At 57.3% G+C, this 21660-nt stretch overlaps 1 protein-coding gene across 9 annotated transcripts in view; it reads left to right on the plus strand.

Annotated features, from left to right (window-relative positions):
• Nucleotides 1–21660, plus strand: part of MAPK8IP3 (mitogen-activated protein kinase 8 interacting protein 3) — a 64772-nt gene that overhangs the window by 36274 nt on the left and 6838 nt on the right. For 3 of the 9 annotated variants that reach the window (XM_055364906.2, XM_019011827.4, XM_004056949.5), the window contains 11 exons: nucleotides 3542–3788; nucleotides 4677–4779; nucleotides 5035–5153; nucleotides 15406–15417; nucleotides 16237–16254; nucleotides 17227–17284; nucleotides 17648–17800; nucleotides 18491–18572; nucleotides 20513–20643; nucleotides 20837–20893; nucleotides 20998–21168. In XM_055364906.2, the coding sequence (XP_055220881.1) occupies nucleotides 3542–3788; nucleotides 4677–4779; nucleotides 5035–5153; nucleotides 15406–15417; nucleotides 16237–16254; nucleotides 17227–17284; nucleotides 17648–17800; nucleotides 18491–18572; nucleotides 20513–20643; nucleotides 20837–20893; nucleotides 20998–21168 (1151 nt within the window). Of the gene's footprint in view, nucleotides 1–3; nucleotides 3370–3541; nucleotides 3789–4676; nucleotides 4780–5034; nucleotides 5154–15405; nucleotides 15418–16236; nucleotides 16255–17226; nucleotides 17285–17647; nucleotides 17801–18490; nucleotides 18573–20512; nucleotides 20644–20836; nucleotides 20894–20997; nucleotides 21169–21660 lie in introns of those variants that run through there. The other 6 variants (XM_055364916.2, XM_019011832.4, XM_019011833.4 and 3 more) reach the window with 6 other exon arrangements.

Raw genomic sequence — 21660 nt, forward strand, 5'->3', positions numbered from 1 at the left:
CGTGGAGTGAGAGGCTCCTCCCTGTTGCTGGTGTTCCCCGTTCACTGGGGCGGGAGCCTCGTCTGCAGGCAGCCCTTCACAGCTCTCTGGGCCACTCGCCCTCTCCCTTTGTGTGTGGCAGGATGGAGAAACCCAGCCAGGGTGTCAGGGGCTCGGGCTGCCCAGCAGGCCCTGTGTGGCTGTGGCTGCTCCACGCGGCCTCGTGTCGGCACCTGCTAGTCCAGGCTAGACCTCCCTGCCCTTGGATAGACCGCTCTGTAGCCAGAGGTGTACAGTGCCTGTCAGGGTTGAGCTTAGTGATCCTCTCTCAAACCACACCCCCACATAAAGCCTCACGCTCACCCGGGCTCCAGCCAGACACATCCTGCCCCTGAGAGCCGCGCCTCTACTCTCGGAGGAACATCAGTGTCTAGAGTGTGGGGTTTGCCCTCCGCTGGCAGAAAGGTGAGGAGAAAGCTCCTCTTCTCTGGGCCCCTCCCTGCCTGTCCCTGGTAACGCCTCCTGGGTCCCGAGTTTGAGAAAGCAGAGCCTCGCCCCAGCAGGTACTCACAGCCAGAGCGCGGGGGCCCCAGCAGGTTCTCACAGCCAGCCGGTGAGTGCACCTCAGAGCGCAGGGGCCCGGAGCCAGGCCACTCCTTCAGGGCCCCAGGTCGCTTGCTGCCGGTTTTGGCCTGTGAGCTCACTGGCCTCAGTGCCAGGTAAGGACAGCCACCTTCCTGGGAAGAGGAGGTGACCCCGGGTCTGGTGGATTTCCCACAGGGGCTGTCGGAGGATGTCCACAGAGGCAGAGCCCTTGGGGCCTGTGGGCTGGGTTGGGCTGGTGGATGTGGGGCCTGGGACTTCTCCAGAAGCTTACTTCCTGCTGCACGCTTTGCCGACTGTCCTTCCACCTCTAAGTGTCCATCGTGCCTGTGGGGGCTGCTGCAGGCTCCTGCTCCGTCAGCCCACCTGCTGCTGCGCTGCTCTGGGAGCGAGCTCCCTCATGGCACCTGGAACGCTCTCCTGTCCTCCCTGTGCTCGGGGCTGGAGAGAGGGTGGCAGGGCTGCGGGCTCCCCGGGCCTTCTGGGCCCAGCCCTGCCACCTGGGCCCACCTCCTCTCACTGTCTCTGGCTCACACTCCCCGGGCCTGGAGCTGGGACCTGCCCATAGGCGTCTGAAGACACGTCAGCCTCAGCCGGGGGGAGCCCTTGCTTGACGCTCTCTGGCCTCCGGGCTGCCTCTCGCGCCCGCTCTGGGCCCGCTCTTCTTCTCATGATGTCTTTCCTTTCACCTCCTGCGTTGTCCGACATCGTCTCTCTCTTCATAAATTGTAGCGTTTTATGTTTTCGTTCATAGGTGTGTTTTATTTGATTTTTCTTTATTTTAAATTATTACATTTAAGTTCTTTTTATTTTATGCTCTAGGTTTTGAAGTTTTTCTAATTTCTTAATTTTTTTGTTGTTTTTTGTTTTGTTTTGTTTTTGTTTTTATGTACTGTATTTTCAGTGTTTTAACCAAACAGTTGTGGCTACTCATGGTGAGGAATGACCGCTAAGAGTTTGGGTTCTTTCAATGCATTTGGAGGTCACTGCTACACGTTGATGTTTAGGAGGTTGAGAGGTTTGCCTTTAGGTAAGTTGTGGCCAGGGGGAGTGTCCCGTGGGTAAGTGGTGGCCCTGTAGGGTGACGGAGAGCTAGGGGAGGCGCAATCAGACTGCAGAATTCCCCGCAGCCACCATGAGGGTCAGGAGCAGGCCGGGGACCCAGCCGTGGAGGAAGGTGGCCCAGAAGCGTCTGTCTGATGTGCACAGCTACACCCTGAATGGCCACATGGGGTTCCCTGTTTTCTCTCTGCCGGGTGGTGGCAGAGTCGGTGAGACACCAGGTGCCTGTGATGCATTGGGTAGACAGGTTCTTTGAGAACGTCAGCACAGACTTCTTGCATGAGCGGTACTCGCTTCCTCCAGCGTGGGGAGTGACATGAAGAGCAAAGGTTTTCCTCTCAAACCGGGCATAGCTGCAGAGCCACAGGCCGCCGCAGACATTTCTACAAAGCCACTCCGGGAGGCAGGCTGCGCCCGTGTGAGGGCTCTCCCTCGGCACTGCTCATCTTTTGGGGCTGGACATGCGTGGCCCTGGGCCGCTGGGACACGGTGGGTGTGGAGCAGCATCCCTGGCTTCCACCCACGAATGCCAGGAGCACCCCCTTCATTTGTGACCACAAAAATGTCTCTGGACTTTGCAAGCATCCCCTCGAGGCAGTCAGCCCAACTGAGAATAGCTACTATAGAGGAAGGTGTGTCATTTTGAGATTCCTTCTAGAGAAACTTAGGAGCCTGGTAGATGAAGCAGAAATCTGTCCTCTGAGCGAGTGGCCGTGTCCGGTACTGAGAGGCCCCATGCCCTGGGCCTGGCGGTGACCAGAGAGGCTGGGCAGAGGCAGAGGTCAGAACTGGCCATGACTTCTGGAAGTCCCGTCTGCCCTGGTCACTTAAAGGCCAGTATAAGTCAGCTGTGGAGAGGGCTGGATACCCCCTTGACAGCTCCTCCCCGGGTGAGATCCTTAGCAGTAGAGTCCTCCACGGTGCGCCCTCTGAGAGACCACGGGACCCCCCCCAGCGGCTGCCTGAGACAGGCACAGGAGCCACCTGGGTGCCTCTGAGGCCTTGCACTTTCCTACACCTCAAGTAGGGCCGGGGGCCACGGGCAAGCTCTGCCATAGGGGGTGATCAGGTCAGCTAAGACGAGAACGTTTGGGGCTCTTTTTCTCGGGCTGGTTCAGTATCTTTGTTAGGAAAGACCATTGGAAAGAATGTTTGTTTCGCATTCCGCGTTAGTCACATAGAATGCGCTCCTCCCTAGCAAGCTTCCTGAGGTAGACGGCTGGTTGCAGTTTCTCATAATCCGGGCTGCCCCCACCCTCCAGAATGTCTTGGTGGCGTCCCATTCTGTGAGCAGGGACTGTGGTTTCTTTGCGCCTGCGCTGGTGTTCAGGGCTGAGCTCTGGTCCAGTCAAGCCACAGGGTCAGCACCTTCTGGTCACTCCCTGCCCCTGACCTGAGCCCGGGGAGGAACATGGGGCAGGCGCGGGTGGGCCCAGCCTCGAGCTCTTCAGCACAGTGATGGTGACGGGGCAGCGGTGGTGGCACGGCCAGCCCTTCTTGGGTCCCCAGTCAGAGCCCTGTGCCCTACCTGGGCCGGACTTGTTTCTGAACAGCCACAAGCTACAGGGGGCTGCCGCTGTGTCCCCGGCGAGGCGCTGGCCCATTACAAGCAATCGTCTGGGGAGGGCGCCAGTGGAAAGCCCCGTTCCAAGCCATTTCAGGAGGGTGGCCCTGCTTCTGAGGAGCCGGAGTCAGTGGCCGGATAAGCAGAGCCACTCGGGAGTGGTGAGGCCCGGAAGGGTTAGCCCGGCGGGCGGCAGAGGAGCTCTGGCCCGCAGGGTGTTGAGCGAGGCAAAGTGCAAAGCATTGGTGCGCGGGGCCTCAGGCAGCCACGGCGGAGCCGCAGGCCAGGGACCTGCAGTGACTCACTCTCCCTCCTCCCTGTGTTTGGCCTTAGTGTCCACAGGATGAAATGTCCGAGTCAGGCCAGTCCTCGGCGGCCGCCACACCCAGCACCACGGGCACCAAGTCCAACACGCCCACATCCTCCGTGCCCTCGGCCGCCGTCACACCCCTCAACGAGAGCCTGCAGCCCCTGGGGGACTATGGCGTGGGCTCCAAGAACAGCAAGCGCGCCCGGGAGAAGCGCGACAGCCGCAACATGGAAGTCCAGGTCACCCAGGAGATGCGCAACGTCAGTATAGGTGGGTGCCCACCTCTGGGGCTCTGGGCTCCCTCAGGCAGGAGGCAGGGCTTGGCTTGGGTAGATGTGAAACTCATGCACCAGGCGGGCAGTGCAGGCAGCAGAGATGTGTTCCTCACAGCCCGGGGGCTGGGGTCCGAGATCAAGGCGCTGGCAGGGTGGGTTCCTCCTGCGGCCACTCCTTGGCTTGTAGACACCACCTTCTCCCTGTGTCCTCAACGGGCATCCCCTGGGTGTGTCTGTGTCCTCATCTCCAACTCCTATGAGGACATAGCCCCATTGGATTAGAGCCACCACGTGACCTCATTTCACCATAATCACCTCTTGAAAGGCCCAGCCTCCAAATACAGTCATGCTAGGGGGTATCTATTAACATATGGATTTGGGGAGACACAACTAAGGCAGTAGCCTGCGTCACCCCACGGCACACAGCCCCACTAACCAGTAACCTGCATCGCCCCACGGCACACAGCCCCACTAACCAGTAGCCTACGTCACCCCATGGCACACAGCCCCACTAACCAGTAACCTGCGTTGCCCCACGGCACACAGGCCAGTGAGGGAAAGAGAAGAGGGGAATGAGGGCCGAGAGGAGGTCCAGCCACTGGCTTGCTTGGACGTGGGATCTCTGGGGACTGGGCTTACTGCTGACACTCCCATGCAGAGAGGCTGCTGCAACCCACCCCCCTCCAGGCCCCGCCTCAGACGCCTGCTTTGCTGGGGTTCGACCTCTGCCCAGTCAGCCTGGGAAGAGCCGTTTTCTGATCATCCCCACCTAGCAGGTGGTCCAGCTCTAGCCCATCAGACTCAGGTTCCGAGGGCAGCCGTGAGCAGGGCAGAGGCTGCCAGACCCTCTCCTGACCCCAGGTGCCCCTGTGCTCTCCCCTAGGCATGGGCAGCAGTGACGAGTGGTCTGATGTTCAAGACATTATTGACTCCACGCCAGAGCTGGACATGTGTCCAGAGACCCGCCTGGACCGCACAGGAAGCAGGTACTGGCTCAGCCCAGGCCCTGGGATCCTGGGGGCTCAGTATTTATCCAAGTCGGTGTCTTTGGTGAAGGCTTCCTCTGCCACCGCTGGGAGAACCATCAAGGCTGTGGCCTACTGCCTCCGTCCACGACCGGCCTGCAGGGCAGTGTGGGCATTGAATGGCCACGGTGGGAGGTGTTGGAAGAGTCTGCAGATGCAGCCACTCCGGGCTGCCCACTGAGTCTGCTCTCTCTCCCGACCTGTGCATCCCAACAGCCCAACCCAGGGCATCGTGAACAAAGCTTTCGGCATCAACACCGACTCCCTGTACCACGAGCTGTCGACGGCAGGGTCTGAGGCCATCGGGGATGTGGACGAAGGGGCCGACCTCCTAGGTAGGCGCAAGCCCTCCCCCGCGCCGCTGTGCCTGCACAGTGCTGGGGCTCTCTGCTGTTGGCTTTGTTTGTAACGAAAGGAAAGTCCTCTGTCAGCTGTGAGCTAGGAACCTTTTTTTTTTCCAGCTTTATTGAGTTGCGTTTCACATGGAATTGTCCCTCCATCTCTACAGGGGATTGGTTTCTGGACTGCCCCAAGGATGCCAAAATCTGAGGCTTCTCAAGTCCCTGCTCTGAAGTGGTGTAGTGTTTGCACCCTCCCGTGTACTCTAAGTCACCTCTAGGTTATGTTGTAGATGCTGTGTAAGTAGTTGCTGTTATGCTGTGTCGTTGAGGGAATAATGACAGGAAAAAAGTGTACACGTCAGTACAGACTCGGCCACCACAGGCCTGTACATTTTCTATGAGGCTGGTTGAATCCACACATGCGGAACTCGTGGGTATTGAGGGTCGACTGTATCATAAAATTCACCCCCTTCGAGTGCGCGGTGCGGTGGATTACAGCATACTCACAGGTGGGGCGGCCACCCCCACTATCTCAGTTTAGAATGTTCCGCCATCCCTAAAAGAAATCCATGCCTGTTAGCCTCGCCCCATCCTCTGCACACACCCTCAGGGCTGCCAACTCTCCAGGAGGTTGGGAGGGTGCCCGCTTCTCTGCTCCGTGCCCATTAGCCTCGCCACATGCCCTAGGACCATTGACTTTGGAGGAGGTTGGGAGGGTGCCCACTTGCCCACTCCTCCGCAGACAGCCCTGGCTTCACCTCGGCGCCACAGGTCTACACCAGACCCCTGTGCCTAGGTCTGCCGCGGCTGCAGACATCAGGACCTGCTTCCTGTCAGCACGCAGAGTCTCCTGTGCTCATGGCGTCTGCTGGCAGCTGAGCACTGGCCATGTGGCTCTGAGCCCCAGGCTTTCAGGCATGACAGGCGGGCAGTAGGACAGCCCAGTCTGTCCCCTTGCACGCGTCAGGGTCCGAGCCTTTCGCCATGGCCTTGCTTCCCCCAGCCCGCAGGGTGAGAAGCTCCTGGATCCCAGGCTGCCTCCTGGTGTACTCCTGAGCTGATTGTCTTATCTGGGGCAGGGGGACCTCCAGGGAGCAGAGTAATGTGGGGTGCTGAGCACCAGCAGGGCCTCACCCTGACAGGGAGGCCTGTCTCAGCCTGGCTTGAGTCAGAAAGTGCCCCAGTAGAGGCCGTGTATAAGTAACATCATATTTACCATCTTAACCGAGTTGAAGTGTTCACTTCAGTAGTGTTGGACACACTGTACTCGATGGTGAAAGATGGAATGCTCCTCTGAGATCAGGAAGGCGGTGAGGGCGCACTTTGGTGCTGTGAATTTTCTGTGGAACTTTTCTCATGTGTTGCAAAAATATATATAAAAAATCCAAAGGAGATTAATCTTCAGAAAAATTCTGCTAAATAGGGGTAATCTGTTTTAATATTTTGATATCCTTCCACTCTACATAATTCAGATAATGTTTATTTATTTATTTATTTATTTCTGAGACAAAGTCTCGCTCTGTCGCCAGGCTGGAATGCAGTGGCGCAATCTTGGCTCACTGCAACCTCCGCCTCCCAGGTTCAAGCAATTCTCCTGTCTCCGCCTCCCAAGTAGCTGGAATTAGAGGCATGCGCCACCACGCCCGGCTAATTTTTGTATTTTTAGTGCAGACGGGGTTTCACAATATTTGCCAGGCTGGTCTTGAACTCCTGACCTCCAGTGATCCACCTGCCTCAGGCTCCCAAAGTACTGGGATTACAAGTGTGAGCCACCATGCCCGGCCGATAATGTATATTTTTTCGCTATTTTTTTATTTTTTGAAAAAATTATATATGCTTATAATAATATTTAAATAATATCAGCAAATGCCAAGAAGAGAGTAAAAACCAGAGGGAACCTCCCCACCATGCTATGATGATTTTTTTTTTTTTTTGAGACGGAGTCTCACTTTGTGGCCCAGGCTGGAGTGCAGTGGTGCGATTTTGGCTCACTGCAACCTCTGCCTTCCCGGGTTGAAGCAATTCTCCTGCCTCAGCCTCCTGAGTAGCTGGGATTACAGGCATGCACCACCATGCCCAGGTAATTTTTGTATTTTTAGTAGAGATGGGGTTTCACAGTGTTGGTCAGGCTGGTTTTGATCTCCTGACCTTGTGATCCACCCGCCTCAGCCTCCCAGAGTGCTGGGATTACAGGCGTGAGCCACCACTCCTGGCCGATTGTTTTAATGTCTTGGTGACACCTACCAGGCACCATGGCCCATGGCCCACAGAGGTATGACACATGTGTACGCAGAACACACAGTGTCAGGTCGCAGCTGCCCTTCTCATTGTGGGCGGTATCATTTCTGTGGGTGGCAGCACTGACCGGCACGGCCACCGTCGGTCCTTACTGCAGCATTAAGCCGTCCTCCTGCCAGTGTCCCCATTTATAGATGAAGAAACAGGCCGGGCACAGTGGCTCACGCCCGTAATCCCACCACTTTGGGAGGCCGAGGCGGGTGGATTGCTTGAAGTCAGGGGTTTGAGACCAGCCTGGCCAACATGGTGAAACCCATCTCTACTAAAAATACAAAAAAAAATTAGCTGGGCCTGGTGGCGGGCGCCTGTAATCCCAGCTACTCAGGAGACTGAGTCAGAAGAATTGTTTGAACCCAGGAAGCGGAGATTGCAGTGAGCTGAGATCGCACCATTGCACTCCAGCCTGGGTGACAGGGAGAGGGACTCTTGTCTCAGAAAAAAAACTGAGGTCAGGGAGGGTGAGATGACGGTGAGAGCTCGGACTTGAACGCCGGTCCAACCCAGAACAGCAGCCCTAACTCTGAGCAAGGTCTGTGCTGTTCAGTAGCTCTATTGAGATGTGATTTCCACACTGTGTAATTCATTCACTTACGGTGTACAGTCCAGTGGGTCTTAGCATGCTCGGTGTTGACAGTCACATCGTCTTCACCCCCAAAAGGAAACCCCGTGCCCATGAGCAGTCGCTTTGTCTCCCCCTCCTCCCCGGCCCCAGGCAACCACAAATCCACGCTCTGTCTCTGTAGATTTGCCTGTTCCAGACCTTTCACAGCAATGGGCCTTTTTTGCCTGGCGTCTTTAACATTGCGTCACGTCTTCAAGGTCCATCCCAGCTGCAGCGTGTCAGTGCCTCCTGGCTTTTCACTGCTGAGTAGTGCCCGTTGCATGGACAGACCACATTGTGCTCACCTGTTTGCCCTAATGGGCCCCTGCTTGGTGCTTTCCACCTTTGGGAGGCTGTGAATCGTGCTCCAGCCACACTCTGACCCCCGCCCGGCTCCAAGAGATGACCAGGATTGGCAGCTTCCTCACCGACCAGGGACTCTGTGGCCTGCACATCCGCCCACCCTGTTGGCTGTGGTACCCTGTGCCCAACCCGTGGCCTTTGTGCTGCCTCGCCCTGCTGCACAGCCACCCCCTGCAGCGCCCACCTAGAGGGCACTGGCCAGGAGTCTGCTTTCCCACAAGACCCTGAGGCAGTCCTTTTCTCATACCACGATGGAGGCCGAGTCACTGTGCGCTCCACGATGAGGCCGCAAGTCACTGTGCGTTCCACGCCCTCTGTGCACTCTGGGCTCTGCCACCCTACTCTGCAGGGTGCTGGTCATCTGGGCATTGCCGAGCTCAGGCTGGCATGACAGGCTGCTCTTGGGAGTAACAGACCTTTTGGTGCCTTTCCAGAGCCTTAAACGTAATGCGTATAAGAAAGGCAGGGAGGCCAGGCACAGTCACTCACACCTGTAATCCCAGAGCTTTGGGAGGCCAAGGCAGGAGGATCACTTGCGCCTAGGAGTTCAAGACCAGCCTGGTCAACATAGCGAGACCCCATCTCTACAAAACATTTTATAAAAAAATTAGGCAGGCATGGTGGTGTGCACCTGTAAGTCCCAGCTACTTGGGAAGCTGAAGTGGGAAGATCACTTCAGCCTGGGAGTTTGAGGCTGCAGTGAGCTGTGAGCACACCACTGCACTCCAGCCTGGGTGACAGAGTGAGGCCCTGTCTCTTAAAAAAAAAAAAAGAGAGAAGGAAAAGAAAAAGTCAGGCAGTCCTGATGAGTGGGGACCTCCTGCTGCTGCAATCTGTTGATGGAAGGTTTTTGAAACAGAGGAGCCTGCTCTCTGGCAACCAGGATGGACGAATGAGCTGGGACCTGCGCCCCTCTGCCCTAATCAACTCGCCCCATGTCCAGCTCAGCTGCAGAATGGGCACGAACTCCTGAAGACAGCAGGAAAAGGAGTACGCCCTTGTGTGGCTGCCAAGCAGGGGAGAGCCTGGAGCCTGCACAGATCTGGGAAAGAGCATCATTTCAGAAACACGTCAGCTTTGCACGTGACGGGAGGGTGCTTCTGCCAAAAATCGGCAGGTGGAGAGCGACATCCCTCCGTCCAGCGTCTACGTGGGCGGCCCTGCACCTCTCTCAGCATTTTTACTCTGAGTTCCTTTGGTGATGGAGAAATAAAAAGAGCCCAGGTCGGGCATCTCTTGTATTCCATCGAATCTCAGACAACACCAGAGAATTTTTTGTTTGTTCGTTTGTTTGTTTCCTATAGAGGTGGGCTGTTGCTATGTTGCCAGGGCTGGTCTCAAACTCCTAGACTCAAGTGATCCTCCCACTTTGGCCTCCCAAATCACGCTGGAATTACAGGTGTGAGCCACCACACCCAGCCCACATACCATTATTTATTTATTTATTTATTTATTTTTTTGAGACGGAGTCTCGCTCTGTTGCCCAGGCTGGAGTGCAGTGACACGATCTCAGCTCACTGCAAGCTCCGCCTCCCAGGTTCATGCCATTCTCCTGCCTCAGCCTCCCGAGTAGCTGGGACTACAGGTGCCTGCCACCATGCCCGGCTAATTTTTTGTATTTTTTAGTAGAGACGGGGTTTCACCATGTTAGCCAGGATGGTCTTGATCTCCTGACCTCATGATCTGCCCGCCTCGGCCTCCCAAAGTGCTGGGATTACAGGCGTGAGCCACCGTGCCCAGCCCCACATACCATTATTTTAGGAATCTTCAAGAAAGAAAAAACTGCTGCAAATTAAACTATAATGTGACAGTGATTCTTTAAGACCTACTGAAATTTCAGAAATGTTAACATGAGGAAAAAAATGTACGTCTTAGAATTGGTATAATAGGACCGGCCGGGCGCAGTGGCTCACGCCTATAATCCCAGCACTCTGGGAGGCCGAGGCGGGTGGGTCATGAGGTCAGGAGTTCAAGACCAGCCTGGCCAAGATAGTGAACCCCCATCTCTACTAAAAATACAGAAGAATTAACTGAGCGCAGTGGCAGGTACCTGTAATCCCAGCTACTTGGGAGACTGAGGCAGGAGAATTGCTTGAACCTGGGAGGCAGAGGTTGCAGTGAGCCGAGATCGCACCACCGCACTGCAGCCTGGGCAGTAAGAGCGAAACTCTGTCTCAAAAAAAAAAAAAAAAAAAAAAAAAAAAATTGGCCTAATAGGGAGTAAAGGAATTAATACTCACTGAGTACGTCGCTGGTGCTGGGAGCTGTACCAGCTATTACCGCACTACCTGGTGGGAATTTCACAGCAAATATTCACTGAGGAACTTATTTTTCTGTTTTACAAATGATTAATACTCAGAGAAGTTATACTACGTGCCCTGCATTGCTGAGCTGGAATCTGGAATCCGCACAGCTGATCTTTCTCTCCGCTCTGCTCTGCATGGAGGAGGCAGCCCTCAGGAGAGATTCCACCGATGTAGTAGCCAGACGTAGAAACTGTCCACAAATAGGCCGGGCACGGTGGTTCATGCCTGTCATCCCAGCACTTTGGGAGGCCAGGGTGGGCGGATCACAAGGTCAGGAGTTCGGGACCACCCTGGCCGACATGGTGAAACCCCCATCTCTACTAAAAATACAAAAATTACCCGGGTGTGGTGGTGGGCCCTGTAGTCCCAGCTACTCAGGAGGCTGAGACAGGAGAATCACTTGAACCTGGGAGGCGGGGGTTGCAGTGAACTGAGATCATGCCACTGCACTCCAGAGCGAGACTCCATCTCAAAAAAAAAAAAAAAAAAGAAGAAGAAAATATCCACAAATAACCTTGAGAAAAGACAAGCCTGTGTAAGATTCAAAAGCACCATTGAAAGACATAAAAGAAGCCGTACACGCAGAGGGTGTTGCCACATGTCCCGACCTGAAGACACGCCCTGTGAGCTGTCTGCTGATATCACAGGCAGCCCACCGTTCCCACAGGAATCCGTTCATTACCAGTAAAAATACCCATATGCTTGTTGGAGATTTTTCTGGAACTCTATGAATGGATCTGAAGTTGATCCAGTAGAGGAAACGTGAGAATATCCCAGAAAATGTGGGGAGAGAAAAAGCTTGTGGGATTCCACATAAAGCTGCGGCAGTTGAGGCAGGCAGCAACAAACCCGTGATACGAGCTCATGAGCTCAGGGCCAAGAGCCAAGACAGACCTGGAGCCATGGGGAATTCATCTACGTATGACAAGTATGGCATCTCAAACCGTGGAAAACGGGCAGATGAGTCAGTAAATGTACTGCCTTAGTTGCTGCTGGTGTGAAATGAAGTCTAAGCCTGACCTCCCCATAAACAGCAGTGATTTCCAGGTGGATTAAAGATCTAAGCACACAATTACGAGGACAACAGAACGCAGCCGGGTGTGCTGGCACCTGTGGTCCCAGCTACTTGGGCGTCTGAAGCGGGAGGATCACTTGAGCCTGGGAGTTCAAGGATATAGTGAGCCATGATTGCGCCACTGCACTCCAGCGTGGGGGACAGAGCAAGACCCTGTCTCAGAAAAATAAGAACGTCAACAAAGGATAGTAGAACTGGAAAAGGGGCCGGGTGCGGTGGCTCATGCCTGTAATCCCAGCACTTTGGGAGGCCGAGTCGGGCGGATCATGAGGTCAAGAGATTGAAACTATCTTGGCCAACATGGTGAGACCATGTTTAGTAGAGACCCTGTCTCTACTAAAGATTAAAAAAAAAAAATTAGCTGGGCGTGGTGGCAAGCGCCTGTAATCCCAGCTACTCCGGAGGCTGAGGCAGGAGAATCACGTGAACCCGGGTGGCGGAGGTTGCAGTGAGCTGAGATCATGCCGCTGCACTCCAGCCTGGGTGACAGAGCAAGACTCCTCTGTCTAAAAAAAAAAAAAGAAAGAAAGAAAAAGAAAATAAAAAATAACTGGAAAAGGTATCACTACAATCAAAATAAAGGAACATAATGACGGCTGTGGCTAATGATGGAGACATCATTAAAATCAAAATAAAGGCTGGCACGGTGACGCATACCTGTCATCCCAGCACTTTGGGAAGCGAAGGCAGGAGGATCGCTTGAGCCCAGGACTTCAAGACCAGCCTGGGCAACATAGGGAGACCCCCTCTCTACAAAAAAGTACAAAAATTAGCCTGGCATCGTGGTGTACACATGTAGCAGCCACAGACATAGCTGAAGTGAATTTTAGCTCAAGTTGAGTTTAATGTGTAGCCTGGGAATCATGCCAACCACACAGGAGGCTGAGGCGGGAGGAATGCTTGAATCCTGGAGACCAATGCTGCAGGGAGTTGTGATCGCACCACTGCACTCCAGCCTGGACAACAAAGCAAGTCCTTGACAATTAAAAAAAGAAAGAAAAGCCAAGTACAATAGGAAGTGTCAGAAAATAAAACAGGAAATTTGGCCGGGCACGGTGGCTCATGCCTGTAATCCCAGCACATTGGGAGGCCAAGGTGGGCGGATCACGAGGTCAAGAGATCGAGACCATCTTGGCCAACATGGTGAAACCCCATCTCTACTAAAAATACAAAAATTACCCGGGCCTGGTGACACGTGCCTGTAATCCCAGCTACTCAGAAGACTAAGGCAAGAGAATCGCTTGAACCCGAGAGGTGGAGGTTACAGTGAAGTGAGCCAAGATCGCGCCGTTGCACTCCAGCCTGGTGACAGAGTGAGAGTCTTTCTCAAAAAAAAAAAAAAAAAAAGGAAAAGGAAATTTATAGGCTATACCAATAAACATCTGAAAAGATGCCCAATTTCAGAAATAATAAAGAAATAAAGAGAAAATCAAGAAATCGTTTTCCCTAAAAGATTGAAAATAAGACAATCGAGGCTGACTAGGGTGGAGCAGGTGCTGCCCTACATGCCAGCCAGGGGTGATGGGTGCAGCCCCACCAAGCACTGGCGGGTGGTAATGGCGGTGGACCAGCAGCTGGAGACGCTCCTTCGAGGGAGCAGTCGGGCAGTCACAGGGCTGAAAAGTACCTCAAGCCCTCACACAGGGACCCGAAGTCTCGGGGGAGTGGGTACAGTGACAGATGATGAGATATTCCCATAGAGAAACACTACAGGGCATTGAAAGCAACCAGGCCAGGGGCGGTGGCTCATGCCTGCCAAGGCAGGTGGATCATTTGAGCTGAGAAGTTCAAGACCAGCCTGGGCAACATGGCGAAACCCCGTCTCTACCAAATACTCAGCTGGGCATGGTGGTGCGCACCCATGGCCCCAGCTACTTGGGAGGCTGATGGGGAGGACTGCTTAAGCCTGGGAGGTGGATCGCGCCACTTCACTCCAACGTGGGTGACAGAACGAGACCCCATCTAAAAAAAGCAACCGGGGTCAGGCACAGTGGCTCACACCCGTAATCCCAGCACTTTGGGAGGCCAAGGTGGGCAGATTGCTTGAGCCCAGGAGTTGAAGACCAGCCTGGGCAACATAGTGAGACCTCATTTTTACTAAAAAAAAAAAAACACACACACACACAAAAATTAGCCGGGCGTGGTGGCATGTACCTGTAGACTCAGCTACTCAGGAGGCTGAGGTGGGAGGATCTCTTGAGCCTGGGAGGTCAACGTTGCAGTGAGCTATGATAGTGCCACTGCACTCCAGCCTGAGCAACAGAGACCCCGTCTCAAAAAATAAATAAAGGCATCCAGGAACCTCAGCACAGGAAAGTCCCATAAAAGTGCTGAGTGGAACACAGGAAGCCTCCCAGAGAGATGGATAATGGGGTCCCGTTTTTGTTCTTTGAAACCTGTTGCTTATCTAGAAGGAAACCTGAGAGGAGAATATTGGCCGTGAGCAGTGGTTGCCCTGGGAAGCCAAGATGAGAGAGAAGGACATCCGCTCTCGAATTGGGAATTGCTTTATTATTGGAATTCCGATAACAAACAGCCGTTTTGTCATCTAAATCAAGTGACATTTTTTTTAATTGAGGCAGAGTCTTGCTCTGTCACCCAGGCTGGAGTGCAGTGGTACGATCTCAGCTCACTGCAACGCTCTGCCTCCCAGGTTCAGCCACTCTCCTGCCTCAGCCGCCCGAGTAGCTGGGACTACAGGCGCCCGCTACCAGGTCTGGCTGATTTTTTGTATTTTTAGTAGAGACGGGGTTTCACCGCATTAGCCAGGATGGTCTCAATCTCCTGACCTTGTGATCCGCCCGCCTCAGCCTCCTAAAGTGCTGGGATTACAGGCGTGAGCCACCGCGCCCGGCTCAAGTGACTTTTTAATGCCATTTTCCTTTCTGTGTGAAACAACCAAGTAGAAGAGAACCGCGTCCTCACCTCTGTTGGAGGAAGTGGTGTTTTCCCGCAGAGCGTTTCCCTCGCCAGCCTCCTGTGCAGGGAGGGGCCAGGACCCAGTGAGGATGCCTCGCCCGCCCCACGCTCCCCAGCCCTCCTCTGCTTTCTGGCATGTTCTCTCTGCCCTCCACAGTGGGGCCCTTGCTCCCACTGTGACTTCAGTCATCCTTCACCGAGGTCCTGCCCTACCCGGGCTCACCCAGGAGCCTAGGAGTCCAGCTCCAGACCTGCGTCTGCGGTGTCTCCCTCGCCGCTCTCTCCCTCGCCCACGCTGGGGGGCTTTTGGAGGCTGGGTACCTGCCACACCCTGCCACACACACTCTCCTCTTCACAGGCCTGCATCATGGGGGCTGCAGGGGGCCTGCCCTCCTGATGGGCGATGGGAGCAGAGGGGAGCAGGCTTCAGGGTCAGGGCTCGGCAACACAGCCCTGGGCTGGACCACGGCGCCTGGGCCTGGTTTCCTGCAGGCCTCTGCCTGGGCACACGGGGCACCGGGACCTGCTGGAGGCTGCTCCTTCTCTCTCCTGCCCTACAACATGGGAGCGGCCGAATCATTGCTGGGTTTTCTGTAATAAGAATTTCTTTATTGTTAGTTCCAGTCGCTAATTGACCTTTGTCCCTTCCTTCCCTGCCTCTCTGTGCCTTGCTGGACTCGCCAGGGGAGTTCTCAGGTGAGTATCTCACTCTCCTGTCTGTCTCCCCTCTGTGTGACGTGGGGGGGTGGGTGGACGGGGGATGCCCCGAGCTATCCCGTCACCGTGGCTGTGTGGACTGCCCCCCACGTCGCCGCAGCGCCTCTGCTTCTGCTCGCAGCCACCGCCGCTCGGAAGCTTGTTCGGTTTGCTCCACCAGCCACTTGAGAATGACCTGGATATCCAACCCCCCCAGCCTGAGGAGTCCCCCGCGGGCCATTTCTGAAGGCCCTGCGGAGCCCTAAGCCACGCACGGCAGTGACTGGACATGGCCAAGGCCAGCTCTGGGGCCTCCCCTGCTGTCAGGCACACCCCAGAAGTCAGGGGTCCTTGAGGCCCCTACGAAGCCCAGCCCGGGGTCCCCTCCCCACGTGGGTGGACAGGCCGAGTCCTGCTCTCTGGCTGCACAGCAGGAGGCTCTGAGGCCCCACCCAGAGGCTGTCCAGATGCAGCCCCCCAGCCTCCAGGCACAGCCCATCCCCACAGGGGTGCCTTCTGCCTTCAGCCCCACCCAGCCCAGAATTTGGGGTGAGATGTTAGCTTCCTGCTCCACAGGTGACACTGGCCTGGCAGTCTTCATGTAACCCCAAGGATAAACTTTCCAGAAGGAGTAGCTGGCTCCATCCCATCTCCTGCCCTCCTAACTCCCTCCTGCGCCCACCCTAACCCAGCAGACCCCGCTCTGAATTCCTCCCAGCCTGCTGTCCACACGGGCTTAACGCGCTTCTCTTCTCTCCCTTTCTCCCTCTCCTCCCGCCCTGGTTGCCCATCTCCTGTGGGACGGGGACGGCTCCCTAGTGCGCGATGATTTCTTTGGTAAGGCTGAGGCCCCGTTCCAGCGTGCGTCGCTCCTCCACCCCGACATGGTCTCCTGCTTCATGAGCCGTTTGCTTTGTTCTGCATGATGGGGACAGTGTTGGGGCCGCCGGGGTCAGGGGGGCAGCCCTGAGTGAAGCTCGCTCTGTCCAGGCTGCCTCTGGGCTGTGGGAGGTGGCGACTTCCCCCAAGGGACAGACTTGAAGGCCCGAGGAGGGCAGCCCCAGCCTCTCTGAACCCCCACAAGCACCGGGCAGACCCTGCCTGTGGGGAGGAAGGCCCATGTTTGAGGCAAGGGAGGTCATAATAGAGACAGCAGGCAGGACCCCTGAGCCCAGGCACAGAGGCGTGTGATGCTGTTTCATGACTGCATACACAGTGGGGGAGTGTGTGGGAGGGCAGGACCTTGGAGTTTCTTTCCATCCTTTTGGGGTTTCTGGGGCATGCTTGCAGGGAGATCAGTCCAGGTCCACTTGGGGCCTGCTGGTAGAGAAGCCATCAGTCCTGCCAGGGAGCCAGGGAGCCCTGTCCTCACAGCCGTGCCCCATCGCCGCACCCCAGCCCTGCTGGCCCTGCCGTGAGGGCCAGGCCTCTCCTTGCCCACCTGTCCCCTCACCGCAGCTCCAACATCACTCGCCTAGGGTGGTGGCTCCGAGAGGGCCTGCCTGGTGACGGACCTGCTGGGGGCACTGAGATGGCAGCCCAGTGGCCATTCAGGGGCCTGCGCCCGGCCAGCCGGCCTGTGACATTGGTCGGACATGAGAACCACCCCAAGGCCTGGGAGCCTGCTCTGTGCACAGACTGCGGGCCCAGCATGAGCCCCGCCCTTCACGGCCCCCGCTCCCTGTAGATCGGGCGTCACCCCCAGCCAGGCTACCCTCTTTGGAAGCGTTGTTGCCCTGAGGCAGGTGCGGCGGCATCAGTGTCCTGTTTTGAAGGGCACAGGTGAAACCTCCGCACCTTCTGTTTCAGGAATGGGCAAAGAAGTGGGGAATCTGCTACTGGAAAACTCACAGCTTCTGGAAACCAAGTAAGAGTGCCCTTCTCCTGTGTGTTGGGGCTGAGGCAGCCCTCCTTGTCAGGGCTGGGAGAGTGAGCCGGGCCGGAGGGTGCCTTGGGGAACACCTGGCTCCAACGCCAGCAGCTGTCCTCATCTCTGGCGGGAGGAGCTTGGAGCAGGACTCTGCCTGGTTTCTTTAGGAAGCTTGTCTCCAGGAGCCTCTAACAAGGGTGCTATAGGGTTTAGCTAAGATGGGGATGGGGTCTCCCATTCAGCCACCTTCCTAACCAGGCTGTGCCTTCTCCAGGGCGGAAGTGCAGGCGCCCCGGCAAGGCCCCTTCACGTACCTGTATGCCGCGCTCGTGGCACTCCCATCTTTCTGCTTTTTCAAAGAAACGCCTTGAACGTGGTGAAGAACGACCTGATTGCCAAGGTCGACCAGCTGTCCGGGGAGCAGGAGGTGCTGAGGGGCGAGTTGGAGGCTGCCAAGCAGGCCAAAGTCAAGCTGGAAAACCGTATCAAGGAGCTGGAAGAGGAACTGAAAAGGTGAGGGCAGGGCATGGAAAGCTGGTCAGAGAGGGACCCCGGCCTCAGGGCTCTGGAGTGGCTGCCTCCTCCAGTGCCTGCTCTCCAGCCTGAGTGGCTCTGTGCATAGCCTACCTACCTCCAGCTCCAGCTCACAGCCACTCCACCCCGACCAGCAGAGTGGGGCCGTGGTCTCCTCCTGAGCCTCCTACAGCGCACGCTGGGCCTGTCTCACGCGTTCCTTCTCTGCACAGCTCCCACCATCCCACTCCTCCAGCCCTTTGATCAGCCAAGGTTTGGCCACGGCCCCCGGAGAGCTGTATGTTGGGGGTCCAGCCCTTCTCTGATGGACAGAGGAGGTGTGGGCGCTCCGAGACCATGCCTCTGCCCAAGAAGGGACCCAGATCTGCTCTGGGTTTGCCAAAGCCAGGGCCCCTCTGCTTTGCCCCCCTCCGCATTCCCGGGCAGCCAGGATGGACGGCTGGGCTTCAGAGCACTCATGCAGCAGTGGCTCAGGGCCACCTGTCCCCAGGGAACTGGAAGAAGCGTTCAGGGCCCTGAACCAAACGGCTGCTGAAGGGGTCCCTGTGGGGAGAGCCCCCAGCCCTGCACAGAGGCAAGGACACAAGTTCGGGGCGGGCACTGCCCGCTGTGTGTTCCTGAGGCCCCTGGGAGGCCCTCACCCTCCCTGCCTCCTTCCCCTTCTCACAGAGTGAAGTCCGAGGCCATCATCGCCCGCCGTGAACCCAAAGAAGAGGCGGAGGATGTAAGCAGCTATCTCTGTACAGAATCGGTACATCCACTCTTCACTCTTCACATGCGGGGCGTCCACCATTCACTATTCACAGGCGGGGCGGCCACCTTTCACCATTCACAGGCGGGGCGGCCACCATTCACCATTCACAGGCGGAGCGGCCACCATTCACCATTAACAGGCGGGGCGGCCACCATTCACCATTCACAGGCGGGGCGGCCACCATTCACCATTCACAGGCGGGGCGGCCACCATTCACCATTCACCATTCACAGGCGGGGCGGCCACCATTCACCATTCACAGGCGGGGCGGCCACCATTCACCATTCACATGTGGGGCGGCCACCATTCACCATTCACAGGCGGGGCGGCCACCATTCACCACTCACCATTCACACACAGTATATCCTACTATTCACACTCGGGGCATGGGCATGCGGGTGCCTCCCGGGGACTCACCGGCCCTTCTGTCTCTGTACAGAATCAGTATATCCCACTGTTCACATGCAGGGCTGGGGTGGGCACGGGCAGGGGGCCCAGGCGGGCTCCCGGGGACTCACCGGCCCTTCTGTCTCTGTACAGAATCAGTATATCCCACTATTCACATGCAGGGCTGGGGTGGGCACGGGCAGGGGGCCCAGGTGGGCTCCCGGGGACTCACCGGCCCTTCTGTCTCTGTACAGAATCAGTATATCCCACTATTCACATGCAGGGCTGGGGTGGGCACGGGCAGGGGGCTCAGGCGGGCTCCCGGGGACTCACCGGCCCTTCTGTCTCTGTACAGAATCAGTATATCCCACTATTCACATGCAGGGCTGGGGTGGGCATGGGCAGGGGGCCCAGGTGGGCTCCTGGGGACTCGCCGGCTCTTCTGGGCTGACAGCTCTCCCACCCCTCCTGGGTGACACCTGACCCCAGTGGCATCATCTGCCACCCCACTCCTGAGACCACATGGAGTCAGAACCAGGCCCTTGGGCAGGACCACAGCCCTGGCAGGATGCCGGGTCCCCTGTCAGCACCCAAGTCCTGGTGCATGCCTTTTGTATGGTCACAAGCGGGTCTCCCTGGCTCTGCAGCCTGGCCAGTGCTCCAAGTCAGTCACCTGCTGTCCCTTTCTCAGGACCTACTCCACCCCTGAGGAGCCCGGGAGGCCCCAGGGCAAGCTCTCTGCTGCCTAGGCATTGCAGGCCCTCCCCTTTAGAACCACCACCCCTCCAGGGGAGAGGCCAGAGAGAGCACTGCCTGTCCATTGGCCACCGGCCTCCTTCCTTAAGGAGAGCAGGCCCGGCTCCAGGGAGGATGCCGGCCTCACCTGCACTAGCTCAGTCACCTGGGGGCCGTGGTGACCATAAAGTGAGGTTGCCATCCCGTGCACCCCGCACCCCCATGGTCTAGGAGAAACACAAGTGGAAGGCGAGTCATGTCCCCCCCGCAGCCCCTCCTACGTGAGCTGAAGGTGCCACCGGTCCTGGGCCTCTGCCCCTTGTCACGGCCTGAGGCTGGACGTGCACCTGCAAGCACGGAGCGCTGAGTGCCAGGTGCCCTGTGGGGACTCGCACTTCCCCGCTCCCTGCAGCTCTGCTGAGCAGCCCTGGGTAGGGGAGCAGACCGCAGGCCCCACACGGGTCTGTCAGAACCCAAAGCGTTCAGCTGGCTGGACCCTTCTAGAGCGTCCCATCTGCTCATTTCACACTGGACCAGTCCCACCTGCACCTCACCTGAGGCATTTGGGGCCTCCACGGACATGTAGGGAAGATCACCCACATCATGCCTCACGCGTGTCACGGCAGCCCTGGCAGGGTCAGGCCGACTCCGAGTTCCCCTCCCCCCTTGCCGACACCCCTCCACACCGCTTCTTGCCTGAGGATCTGAAAGAAATTGGCACTGAGATCCACCTATACGTGGAGGCACCCCAGGAGGAAGCAGGTGTCACCCGGCCTCCGAGGGCTGGCTGAGCCTCTGTGCCCCTCCCTCCGCAGGACAAAATCCCCATGGCCCAGCGCCGCCGCTTCACGCGGGTGGAGATGGCCCGTGTGCTCATGGAGCGGAACCAGTACAAGGAGCGGCTGATGGAGCTGCAGGAGGCTGTGCGGTGGACTGAGATGATCAGGTGGGAGTTGCGGCCACCCCAGGAGGGGCTGCGGGATCATCCCTGACGGCAGGACTGCGGCTCCCTCCTCTGCACCTCCCTGTCTTCTGGGGGGACTGACGTGCGCTGGGTGCTTCCTGGTGGGAGCCAGAGAGTTGCAGGTAAGGGAGGAGTGAGGGCACTAGCAGGTTGCTCCCTGTGCCCTCCCCTGCAGAGCGTCCCGAGAGCACCCATCCGTCCAGGAGAAGAAGAAGTCGACCATCTGGCAGTTGTAAGCTGGGGGCCCCTGGCAGATGTGGGCAGCAGCTGCAGGGGAAGGGGCAGGGAGGTTCCCTGGTCCTCTGCCCACCCCTCACCTCCCTGTGCCTCCGGCAGCTTCAGCCGCCTCTTCAGCTCCTCCTCCAGCCCCCCTCCGGCCAAGCGCCCCTACCCCTCGGTGAACATCCACTACAAGTCACCCACCACTGCCGGCTTCAGCCAGCGCCGCAACCATGCCATGTGCCCGATCTCGGCGGGCAGCCGGCCCCTGGAATTCTTTCCTGACGAGTGAGTGTCCCGCAGCCCCCACTTGTGGCCTGCAATGGGGTTGGGGAGGCCCTGTCCTGAGGCTCCTCCCCTCCAGGCCCTGAAGCGGGACTTTGAGGGCAGCCTCCACCTTGCTGGCCACATGCCAGGGGTCGTGACCTCTCCCTGCACACTGCCTGCCCCTCCCTGCAGCAGGGAGCTGGGCTGCTTTGGCTCCACAGTATTTGGTTCAGGATGTCCCTTGGCAGAGGCTGTGCCCACCAACAGTCAGGGGGCTGTGCTGGGCTCCACGGTGGCCTCTGCAGCAAGGAGCCATTTCAGGCATCTGTCCAGCAGGGAGTCGCTGGCCATGCCTGTGCCCCGGCGGCACTCCAGGTCCCGGTCTGTGGAGCCCTCAGTGACTGTGGCAGCAGAGCAGCCTCTGGGTCGAGCAGGGGCCAGCTGTGGCCTCCAAGCCCAGGGGCATAGCCGGTGCCAGGAAAGCCACCCTTCCCAGCTGGGCACCTGGTGCCG

This window comes from Gorilla gorilla, chromosome 18 (assembly GCF_029281585.2).
Source record: "Gorilla gorilla gorilla isolate KB3781 chromosome 18, NHGRI_mGorGor1-v2.1_pri, whole genome shotgun sequence".
NCBI lineage: Eukaryota > Metazoa > Chordata > Mammalia > Primates > Hominidae > Gorilla > Gorilla gorilla.